Source organism: Odontesthes bonariensis, chromosome 3, assembly GCF_027942865.1.
Source record: "Odontesthes bonariensis isolate fOdoBon6 chromosome 3, fOdoBon6.hap1, whole genome shotgun sequence".
Taxonomy (NCBI): Eukaryota; Metazoa; Chordata; class Actinopteri; order Atheriniformes; family Atherinopsidae; genus Odontesthes; species Odontesthes bonariensis.
The window spans coordinates 15,465,753-15,478,673 of NC_134508.1; the positions used below are offsets into that span (position 1 = coordinate 15,465,753).

General features: G+C 40.5%; 1 protein-coding gene across 1 annotated transcript in view; it reads right to left on the reverse strand.

Annotated features, from left to right (window-relative positions):
• celf4 (CUGBP, Elav-like family member 4) overlaps window positions 1-12,921 on the reverse strand; it is an 87,642-nt gene that overhangs the window by 9,389 nt on the left and 65,332 nt on the right. The window contains exons 3-4 of the mRNA XM_075460496.1: window positions 5,084-5,132; window positions 747-875 (exon numbers count right to left, since the gene is read on the reverse strand). Of these exons, the coding sequence (XP_075316611.1) occupies window positions 747-875; window positions 5,084-5,132 (178 nt within the window). The remainder of the gene's footprint in view (window positions 1-746; window positions 876-5,083; window positions 5,133-12,921) is intronic.

Here is a 12,921-nt window from a genome sequence, read left to right on the forward strand (position 1 = left end):
AGAGTTTTTAATGACAGCCTTCCACTATGTGGAGACTTGGATCAGGCACTCAATAAGCAGACTAAACATGCCACTTTGACACCATTAACAATGGTCTGATGGGGTTGAAATTGCCACAGCATTCGGGTGTCACTTACTATTGACAAGTGCCACTGATGAATTTGAGTGATCAAGTTCCCAGTAATTATTGAGCCCACTTAGCTGAGTAAGCTGGCTGATGAAGCCTTGTTAATGGAGCTTCACGGCAGAATCTGAATGATCAAGCTCACTGTAATCATCAGGCTTAGTTATCATCAGGCCTCATTGATTGGCTGCTAAGCTCACTGATGAACTTCATGAAGTGAACTTGTGTAGCACCCTGACGACATTTTAACAGGATATTTTTCTGGCATGACACGAGCCCCAGTGGTTAATAAGAAGGTTTACTCAGTTTTTTCTTTTTATTAGAGCCATGCAAGTTGACTCACAAGGTTAATGGAGTGCATCTGTAAAGTGATGGGTGTTTCTATCTCTCATCCCTGTGGGCAAAGCTTTGCAGTTGCATTTTCTGTTAGATTTCACAAAATCAACCGTATTCTTATGTAACGACTCCTCCGATGACTGTGAAAGCCTGCCTTGACGTAACTTAACATAGGAGTTTAAGAAGAACTCTGCAAAGTCACCAACTTTGAAAGGCCAAATCATTTCTGTGCAGTAACCTGTGAAAGACTCTGCTGGCTCAAAGTCATAAACAGCTATAAACTCACCTTTGCTGTTTCCGTCGGGACCTCTGAGGATGGTGCATTCCTCGATGCTGCCGAAGGACTCAAAAAGGCGGCGCACATCATCTTCTGACTGTTGCTTGTTGAGCATGCCCACAAAGAGCTTTCTGTCTTCTAAAAAGGGAAGGAGGCAGGTCACAATCAGAGGATCAGAGGTGCCTTTAGACAGAAAAATATTTGTTTAGCCTCAGATATGAATGCAAAAAAGTCAAAGAGAGTTTACACACTGGAAACAATACACATATGCACACACACAAACATATGCTGTCTGCCAGTAAACTCAAACCTAACTTTTAAAGGTTAAAAAGCTATGTTATTTTTATTATCATAGATGCCTAGCTCTGTTTAAAATATGAGCCATGCAGTAAGTTCATAATAATTCACTGACAGATGCTTATAAATGAATTACATACAGCCAAACCATGTAGAATTTCCCCGACTAATGATGCAGTCTTTTTGTATTTCTCATTCAGTGTTGTACCACTATGCAGTGTCCATGAAGTGCATTTTAAATACAGATGCTATTTCGCAAATGTGTTACTGACGTGTTTTAATATTATTTAGCCAGCTGTCCAAAGTTAATACATATTCTCTGCTTCTTGTTCAGCCTACTGTTTCTTTGGTACATGTTTCTTTTTAACCATGTGCCTAATCACTTAGTGATGAAAGATATTGTTACAAGTTAATGTTTCACTAACATTCAGACTGAGCCACCAATCTGTTTTTGCTTGCAGTTGTGTTGCAATGCTACACTTAAGAAGCTAATATGATAGTCTACACTTCTTATAAGTACAGTGAGTAAATACTGTAGTTATTTAATTATTTCTGGACTAGCATCTCACTTAATACCATCTGGACTGCTCGCCTGTAATGATGTCGTGTCAGAAACAGGCTGTGCAAAGCACCCCTTTTTCCATTTCTGGCTGTGCTTTAATGTAAGTCATTAAATTGTTCCCCTTTCATAGTGAAAGGTTCGGGGATCTGGCTAAGTACAATGTCCCCCTGCTGATTTTACAACACATAATACTACTACAGTGAAAATACACCCAAAATTGAGTGAATAAAAAGATGCTCTCTGCTGAAGGTTAATAAGTGTTTATGTATGAGAGTGATGTTATCAACAATTTACTTATGTGACATTTTTTTCAAAATATCAGAGGAATCTACATCCTATAGATAATGAATTTTGCCTCTCACAGATGTCAGGCAGTACAATGGATAGAGATGTTGGTGTGCCTCATCTTATTCTAAGTCAAGTCACTGTTCAGTTCTAGTCTTTTCGGTTGAACTTCTCTTACACAGGACAGCATACTAGCTGACATTTTTATTAAATGCGCATCAGTAACAGCAATTCATATGCACAAGTCAAAGACTATATTGACTTCAGATGACATCTATAAGAATGTAAGATTTGGAGGGGAGGGTAACTGCTTCTGTGGGCCTCATGTCAGCCACATTTATCATTTCCAGAAAGTGTTCTTTCCTTCCAATTTCTCGACAAACTTATTTGTTAAAAACCAAAAAAAGAATGAAAAAAGAGAGAGGAGAAGTGTAGAAAAATTTTATATGGATCTGTCATGCATGGGCTTTAATGAAATACAGGCAGGCGCAGGACTGTGTAGTCAAGTCACTGAGTCAGAGTTTGAAGAGAATCGTTAAACAGACGTGGAAAGTGTGTTAGTACCAAACTGTAGCAGATGTGTCGACATGCGAGGCTTTTTTCTGTTCTTACATTACATAAAATCTGAGCTTTGTGGAAATGGATGTATATATTTGGAAATGAATGAGCCTCAGAGCAATTGCCTCTGAATGTGTGTGTGTATGTGGTTATATGTGAGTGCGTATGCGTGAGTGTGCGTGCGTGTATGTGTGCTGAGGGTTCGTTCCCAACTGCCTGTGCTTAACGGGATGTCCTTGCCGAGTCAACAAGACTAATCTGCGCTCTGGCCTTGCACCGGGGGGTGGGTTGGTATGGCGACTGTTTACAAGATTGTAGCACACATCAGTGTTGGAGGACACGCACCTACGCGCAGACACACACACACAAATCTTGAAATGTTTATACCCCACATCTTGTTGGACCCTTACACATCCACAATACACCTCTCACTGGTAGCCAAAGCTTACAGTTCTCCAGGGAGGCTTCCAATAAACGTGACATCTCTCTTTGAGTTGTTAACAGCATTGCTTTTCATCAACACACTATCAGATGCAATGCCCCATCTTCTTTGACATGATCAACTTAATAATGCTAGAAAGTTATAAAGTGCTGATTTACGTAACGGTTATAGTAGATGGGTACTTTTACTTAAGTATTTTCCATTTTCCACTGCCTCATACTTATACTTAGTTCAGGAAATAGATTTTAAACTCCAATGCACTTATTTTCATTGGAAAGATAAAGTCAGTCATTCATCTTGAGAGGAACATTTTGCAGAAAAACTTTGTGGTGACTTCCTTAATGAGTACTGTTTTGTTTCAGATGATGTTTTGATTTGATTCATTGTGTCCAACCCTTATGAGCTTATTGGACAGCCTATTGTTTTTGTGATCACACATGCTGTAACATTTGATTAGACTATTATCCTTTAAAAAAAAATTGATTTCTTGAACAAAATATCTTGTTGTCTTTCTCAAGCTTTGCAGGTAAATAAGCTGAGCTGTTTAAGTTTTCCATAATCATTGGCATAACAGAACAGAAACTAACAGAAATAGTCATTAATGGTGGGTATTTTACTAAAAAGCACTTCCCTTGTGTCCTCTTTAACAGGACATTTATTAGATTGTTTTCTATCTTTATATAAATTACACCTGCTTCACAACAAAGTGTTTTCTCCTCTGACATTGTAATAAACCATGCTGGTCTCCAGGGCTCATGATCATTTTCCTGAATGCTGATCAGCAGTGCAGCTATTCCTTACGGGTCAGTAATATAACAGTTTTTGTTTAGACATATATATCTCAACACATCACAAATGCTACTGATTTGTCACTTATTTATTTTTAAAGAATTGATTGCAAAAATGTTAAATGAATTACTATACCATAGAAAAGGAAGACGATTGGTTTACAGATGTGACTGTATATGTAATATTAAAATGTAACCCTCATCTTGACTAGCTGCAACCACTAAATGCCACTTACACCAATGTTTTACTAATAATTAATACTATATTAGTCACATTTTTCGGTGGAATGTGTATGCGTATGCTTTGGATACTTTAAGTGCACTTTGTATGTACTTATATCTGAGAAAGATTTTAATTGTAGAACTTTTTTATTTGTGCTTTTACCCATTTAAAAGAGTTCTTTATGCTCCACTGGTATTAGAAGTGTAACACCCCGACATTACAGTGTCTCGCTTTGAAAAATGGAGAACGGATGAGAGGCAGAGAAGTGAGCTGAGGACATCCACACAGAGAGAGACAGACCTCCAATTCAGGCGGGTATGTGTGTCTTGGATTGCTCGGGCTGTGCTTCCTCACTCTCAGTACTCGCCTCTGTTTTCTGCTGCTCCATCAATCACCCTCCAAAAACCAGCAGACTAAATGGAAGAGGATGTTGCACAGCCTCTCTTCCTTTTTGTAAAGGTTATTTTCTTTACAGGCTAACACTTCAATCTCCCTACTCTTCAATTGCTTATCAACTGTTAGGTACTTGGTTGCTCTATTGCCTCTTTTCTCCCCCTCTCTCTTTCCCTCTTCCTTGAAGCTGGAGAATTGCTCTGGTGCCAATTATATCAACAACTGGAAAGTTTGAAAGATTGTCCAGAAATGGTCAAACTGCTTCAATCTTATCTTGTGCAGTCCATTGATAGATGTCAGGAGTGGGTCACTGCATGTCTCGACGCAGAAAATTCACTTTCTCTTGGCTGTCAGCAAAACACAGTGCACAAAAATACCAGACGAGACATCCACTTTCATTCATGCAGATGGGCTATTTAATCTGGGGTTTATTTGGCTGATGCAAACTGGTGACAAGAGTCAAATACAGATGGCTTTGTTGCAGACAGGTTTTTAAAGGTGTTTGACAGAAGAGGCTGCTTGTTTTGCTTTCGACCATGACAAGGAATTTATGTTTCTGTGTCTGTGTTAGTGCAGGTATGCATCAGTGCATATGATGAGACTCCAAGTTCGGCACTCTGTTTACATAATGTGTTCTGAATACTGGAGGGTCCAGCCAGGCTGCGCTGTCAGCCTGCATTCGAGGTAGAGTGCATCGTCTAACGGGACAGGTAATGGTGAAGCTGATGTACACAAGCAGCATGTTTGTAGGGCTGGGACAAAGAGGGACAGAGGGGAGCAAAGAAGGGCATACAGTACCTCCTCGACTCTCACTGTCTGCCGGCTTCACCTGGATTGGTCTGTTCATCTGTAACATTTAGAGAAAGACAGAACAAATAGCAGAAAAAAAGAAGAGAGAAAGGAGGGAAAGAAGAGATAAAGAGACCAGTTAGAATCATGTAATGCACATGCTTTTACCTTCCTCCTCCAGAAACAACCCCCCAACTTTTTAGTAATCACTCAGCCAAATTGCTGGTAAAGTGTATTGAAAATCTCCAAAGCAGTAGCACTTACAGCCATTGGGGGAATAACCAGTTGGAGATACTATTTGATCTGAGATGAAAGGAGAGGGATGGTTGGAGAGGGGGGGGGGGGGGTAAGCAGGGGGAGGAAGAGAATGAAAGAGGATGGTGGAGATGGGTCAACAGATTCACATGTGCATCATCATGATTTGGTCTAAGTGGACAGTTGTGTTCAGAAATGTTGTAGATTCAAACAAACAGAAAAAAATCTGCACCAACATGCAGTATAAACACAGCATCTTCAGTTAGTTCTCAGGTCACACTACAAATTGTGGCACAATCGAGTACATATGCATGCACGTGCGGGCATACACTCAGACTGTCTCCCACTGAGACCTTTCCACACCGTGTCCGCTGAGGCTCTCCTTTCATTTCACTCCTGCCTGTCAAAATTTCCTTCTCCGCCTCGCCACCCTGCTAAATGCTCGCCGCCAATCAATTCTTAATAATGCCAATCGCCATGTTGCCAGGAGAGGAGAGGAGAGGAGAGGAGAGGAGAGGAGAGGAGAGGAGAGGAGAGGAGAGGAGAGGAGAGGAGAGGAGAGGAGAGGAGAGGAGAGGAGAGGAGAGGCGAAAGCGAACGATGAAAGCTCGAAGGGAAAGGTCAAGGTATTGTGTGATGCAGAATCTGTGTTTTGCAAAATGTCATAGACATTTTCCTTTGAATTTGCTAATACACTCATCATCTTTATGAGTCTGCATGATAATGATTTACCAAAGGCAAAGACCTTTGAGCATGGCAACACAACGCAAACACAAACTATGCTCGGACCTTCACCTTTCTTCTGGCGCTTTACTGCTGCTAATGTTAAATCCCATAATTCTCCACAACACTTATTTAAAAATGGAGTTACCCATTCCCTCCTCTCCCTCGTCTCCTCCCTGTCTTTGACAGCCAAGAGAACCCTACTAATGTTTTTAATGTGCTGTGATGCATTATTTATCAGACTGGCTGTTGATATGGAAAAAGGACAAGTGGGAATAAAGAAAACAGGAAATGGAAAAAAAGAGAGTTGAAAATGAGTAAAAAGTGAGAGTATGTGAAAAAGATGTGAATGGAGAAACGGTTAAATGAAACACGGGTATATAAAAGAGAAACTACGGGAACTAGACACACATTTGAAGCAGCTGGTGGTGGTAGTGTTTGACAAGAAAGAAATGTGGTGATAAAAAATAAGAGGGGGAGGAGAGACGGGAGGGACAATGAGGAAAAGAGGGCATAAGGGGAGATGAGGACATAGATCAGAGTATGGAACAAGGTCAGCTCAATGCTCCCAGGGGTGCTATAAGCCTGCATACATATGAGCACTTTTACGGTGACCTGTACAAATGGTCTAGCCTCAATCTGACCTAATTGTGTTCCACCTCTGTTGAGTTTTATATGCAAGTGCGGGTTATTTCCTGGTATATGATGGCACTGACCCTTACTGGTTCTAAATTCAGATTAATTGGAGGTGTACAGGTAAAGCCGAAGAATTACCGAAAAGAAAAGCTGGCTTCACAATCTCCTCCCCTATCCTGTTTCTTTGGTCCTGATCCTGTTAATATTAAAGGCTTTTTAATGCTATATGTAATGCTATATCTATGTATGTAATTAGTTCAGTTCAAGATTTTATTAAAACCACAAGTCTTCATTGTTAACATGTTGAATTACAGTGCAGACAGATTCATCTGTGACTCCTTTCATTGGTCACTGCTAATTGAGCAGCAGTATGCAAAATGTCCTTTAATAAATTTTTAGATACCGTTCAAAAAAATGTGAAGTGGTTAAACCATTATTTTCTTTTGTCAGTGAGAGCTGAGTGTCATTTCATGGCCCCTCTATCATTGGTTTCCATTATCCCAGCCCCATAACAGTTTCAAGGTCAGCTTTATCATCCTGGTCATAATAGGGTGAGTTAGCACCGGCACAGTGGACAACCGACCCCAAAACAGTTGTTAAAAGCAGACGCTGACTCGCTTGGAAAGCTCTCCCAGGATGTCTATGGTGATGTTAGCAAAAGCCAGATGGCAGCGTTGAGCAGGAGAAACCCTCTTCAGTCTAATGCCAGTGTGAAGAAAGTCCTATCTACACAGAAGTCACTGGGATGTATAAATATATAGATACATATATACATATGCAAACACAAACAAGCAGAAGTGGGTAAGCTGACATAACTTGACATGCCTGCTTAAACACACAAGCCTGGCTCGCACACAAACATACGGCACCACAAATAAGCCTGCAGAAAGCAACCAAGCATGCATGGAAGCATAGAACAGGATACAAATAATGACACACACAATAGATATGTAAATCGGGTCTTGTGAGTCAACATGTGCACTGCCTCAATTTGCTCATTTTACAGCAGGCGCATCTAATACCTTGCGAGTAGCTTTCTTTTTTCATTTTAGCCTTGTAAGTGTGGCTGTCCTTTCATCCACGCCTTTAAAAACACTAGCGGGTTCACACCTAGACTCATACTCAAAAACACTAAGCTCTGTTGTTGCTGAAAGTCCACCTCAGCAGCATTGTGTTCGAGTGGCTTTAGTGTACCACATGATCGACAGCTCGAGAAGAACTGCAGAAACACAAATGCATGAGGGCACACACACACTTGCTCACTCCTCTGTTGATTATGTAACTCAATGACAGCGCTCTGCCTCAGTGCTGCCATAGATTCCCCGTTAACTAGAAGCTGAGGGATACATGGTCTGCATGCAGCCTGTGCTGTATCAAAATGGTGAGTCATTCTTCTGAATCAGTCTGGCACAGCCTGGGTGTCTAGCAAGGCCTACAAGATTAGGTCTAAATAGTGTGGACAACGGGACTACATTGCCTTATCGGATTTTACTTTGAAATAGGACAAAACTCAAGTCCTTGATCTGAGTTTTGCCTCTTACTGTATTGATTTTACTGCATGAAAGCCACAAAAATTCAGTTACGAAACACTGTTACAATGACAGCTCTATGGGATTTCTGCACTGTACCTTGTTATGTCAAATGTGCTTCAAATACGGTTTATTACAATTTTTTCAAAGCTGTATGGGCATCTTCAAACCTCACAAACACACACACAGAATAATACATGCACACACAGCCAGCGTAATAGACAACGCTCACAAGGACTCAGAAGTCAAGTTACTCACACTCGCATCATTCTCTAAGAAAAGGAATATTGAAAGTATGCTTTACGAAACTCAAGAGAGGAGGTAGGATTTTCTCATTTTCACCCTCGTCTCGCAGATGTGTTTTTGAGAGAGAGTGGAGCAGTGCAGGCCAGGTCATTTCATTATCACAGTGAGAAGGCACTGCATGAAACTCTCTCAGGGAAGCAAGGAAGGCTGCTCATAATATTCCTGGTATACTATTGTCAAAACTCTGTTTTATATTGTGCAGCTACAAGCCCTTTCTTTTAAAACATTCCACTTGCCTTAATTTTTTTCCATGTAATTTGAATGTTGAGATGTTTGGGTGTTTCTGGTCATTCTTCATTCATCTATTTACAGATTCTTAGGAGCGCTGCATGCGAAAGCAACCATCTGAAATAAGCTGCTCCAAATGTTGAGATTCTCTACGGGAGCAATACCGCTGGGTCTACATGTAACCAAATGCCAGTACTCGTGTCAAATGAACCACTGGCACCCGACCTCGAGCTGCTTTCCAAACTATCCCAGCATGCACAATGCTCATCTTGGGATGGAGACATGCCAATAGAAACATTAGCAGAACAAAATATGGTTACAGCCCTGAGATGCTTTGAGGAAACTGGGCTCTTGTATTGAGAGGAAGAAAAAAAAAAAAAACACCTTTTACGAAAGGCCAGCTGACTGACTTGAAACATTTAGCAGGCATGAAATAGACTTAAACAGTGGTCACAAAGAGGACAACCTATTTAAAAGGCATTGATTTCACTATAATTCACAGTTCTGATTATTGTAAACCAATAAAAGAGCCCCCACATTTCCATTAAAGGTCCAACAGTTCATGTGAAATTTAGTTTTTATTGACTTATTGAGTCACCAAAGTATTTCATAGCATTTAAGGGGGAAAGGCAACTCACACTCCTCCATTAACATTATTACTGCAGTAAGGCGACAACTGGAAATGGAATCAGATGAGGAGCAGAGTTTTCATTTATTTGCGTTTTTTTTCTTCTAAATACATAAAACCTCTGATCCAGGGGCAGACACTGTCAAGCAAATTCAATGCAAAGTTGTAAGATAAAAAAAGAAAATGCAAATGTGAAGTGTTTTCATTATGTGGTTTGAAGAGGACAAACTAGGCCGTGTATAGGAACTTATTCATTTGTTTCCAGCTGGTGTGCATTAATTCTGCTGCAAAAGGCAAAAACAAACCTCAGTGGCGCATGAATAAAAACTTCTTGGGGAAGTCCAGTTTTGTTGTTCACATCAACATCAAGAATTTCTAATATGATATTTCAAAATGTGCATCAATAACAGTTGGATGGAAAAAGATTAGTGATTAGTGAATGGCCGACCCTCCTCGTACTCAATGATCCTGTTTGCACAGGCTAATCTGAGTATTTGAGTCTTTTAGGCTGAGCTGGAGAAGCTGTAGCATACAAAATGATGTTTGGAAAGTCACTAAACGTTCCCAATATTAATAACTTTTGAAATTAATTTGTGTCCTCCTTACGAAAATCATTATGTAAATCATTTTTCACTTGATTTCCATAATTTGAAATGCTTTTTTAAAATGTATTCAATGAAGAAAAAATCATGAAGTTCATGAATTACAGCAACCTCTCCATGCTGTTGACTGCCTTTTTTAATAATTTACTGGACATTTGTCATCCGACACAATTCTGTTGCAAACACAGCCACTCTTGTGTGCTAGTTGCCCCTGAAATACCTAGAGTCCAGAGTGATTTGATGTTGTCCCAAGCCCTGTTTGACACAACATTTCAGGTTAGTCTATAAATTGATAAATGACTGAATCCCACTAGGCTTCCTCTCAGGTTTAATCTTCTCTAATGTCTGCACATCGCAGTGAGTGTTTATTTTTTTTCCACCTTCCCGCACCGTGTAGTTCTTCATCCTGACATATGGCCAGACATTAAACCTTTCTTTTGGAGTGAAACATATTGCACAGAGATCAGTGTCTGTGTGTGAGGGTAAAGAGGACTGTAAAGTGAAACATCCCAATCTGTTTTCTTTTGTTGTATTTCTTATTCTTTATCCCCTCTCATCTCAACAGACAAACAGAGATAGGCAATCTGTTTCACGTCAGATCAAGGGTGAGGGGAGTATTTTCTGACAACACGGCGGCCTGGCCCAGTTGTTTGTGCTGGGATTGAGTGGCATGCTGCAGTCAGCCTGAGTGGACAGGAGCAAAAGAAATACTGAGAACAAAAAAACATCCAGATGAATTATGAATTGGCACTGACTGCGCTTTATTTGGCTGTTACACAACAGCACATGGGTGGCTAGTTGCAACGACAATATGGCTACAGGGTGCATTATAGCAAATGAGACACTTGCGTACATTCATTAACATTTTCTTGTATTCAAAGTGATTTGATACGATGCAACAGACCCTTCGCTCAACAATAGCACAAATGCAGAGTATTTCTAAGATCTTGTAATGCTTCAGTTCCTTGGAAAATAGGTTAGTTTTTTCAAAAAATCAAGTGTGTTTTCATGATGGTGACCAATAGATTTGAACAGCTGAAGTTGCATGTTGAACTACATTCACATGAAGTTCACACAGTTTCCTAACCATAAAATCTCTTTTAAAGCCACCATGTGAATGAAAAAGGCAACTTTGTGGGCTTGTTTCTACAGTAGACACTGCTGCTTGCCCTGTGTTGCTGCTGTTCCAGTGGCGTCTACCAGGATCACTATGTCCCCACAAAGGCAGATGAAAGGGAAACAAACAGAGATCACAAAAAATCTCCGGCCCTCTGATCGTATCCTATTCCTTCATCAAGGCAGCCTCTGCACGCCGCTCAGACATACACAGAACATGACGGAGGAAAATGATAGGCACACACATGAATATCCAAATCAGATATATCCTTCAGCATGGAGCAACTTTCTTAGCTTTGTGTGTGTCAGAATAATCCCCGCTTTGAGGCCCGATTATTATTCTTGTCTGAGCTTTCATCCACTGATTCATCTTGAATTTCCTCCCTGATTAAAAATAATTCCCTTTGCACACCAACTACATTAGAAAATACTTTGTTTAAATTTCTGAAGACCTGTTGTCAAAAAAACTAGTTACAAAACACATTTCAAAAGCTGCATGTTATCACACACCCCCACTCCTCCTCCACGCCTTTTCTTATTTGCCTGTCGTTGGTTGAGAACAGCAATGCTTTTCTCACATCCATTGTTTGATCCATTTCACACCAGCCCACCTCTTCTTTATCTCCTCCTGTTTTCTCCTTCTTTCACTGGCAAGGAGCCTGAATGCTGGCATTACAGTGGGACGACTTTGGAGAGATTTTGAACGAGAGGTTCAAAGAAAAATGGAGAGCTCTCTCTGTTTTTCTTTCTATTCTTGATCCACGTCTTATTATTTTTTACCCCAGTCTTCTCCCTCCTCTTCTGCTGCATGAATTTTCTGTTGAACTGAGTAAATGAGTGTGAAAACATTTTTTCCCTGTGTAAGGTAATGCATAAAACAGTGTTTCCCCTTCATTTCCTCCATCTTTTCAGTGCTCTACCTGGATAAGAATCGATGAGGAATGAGAGTAGACGGGTTTCCTGCTAACACTTTAATAGGAATCGACAGTTTAGAATTTTGTTGTCACGGTGTAACTGGATAGAAAAAGCACATCATCTGCACCCACAAATGATTTTGCCCTGGCAGAACCTGTTATAGCTTCACACTTGCCTGTGACATGCACTTGTAGACACACAACACCCTGACACACTAAAGACTCATGCAAATGAGATGCACACACAGAGACAAAGATAAATGATTCTTGTCAAATATTCTATCTAAAGTGTCAATTAATGTTTAATTTGTTCCTTTATGACACACAACGTCACATCCAACTCTGAAATTCTTTTGTTAGGCCTGACCACAGCTTGATTCATCACAGAAAGAGGTATTTCGAATGGGATACAGTGACATGATGGGGAACAAATAGGCACACATACTCGCACGCCTCTTGTGATAGTTACATGATTTCATGTGCAGCACTTTGGCAATCAACAGCTCTGATGTTGCCATAGGGACTATCGCTTTGACTATAATAAGAAAAGATCTATATGTGGAGGCGGCTGAGGGCGGAGGTGCAGAGTGAAGCAGCGAGAGGAAGAAAGGAGAAGACATGGAGAATGAAAAGTGTGAGAAAATTGGTGCGAGAGAAGTGAAGGTGTCACTGAGGGGCTGAATAGATCTCACTTCATGTGTGAGTGCGAGTTTGTGTGCATAGTGTACCTGCATGCCAGAGCTTGTGTGTATGGATGTGTACGTATGGGTGCTCCTGTGTATGTAAGCTTCCAGGAGAGGAGAAAACCCGACAAGGACAAAATGTGATAGAGTTGGTTACTAAGTGAGAGAAAGAGAGGGGGAAAAAAAAAGAAAAAATAACTAGAGAAAGTGTAGAGGACAATTTTCAG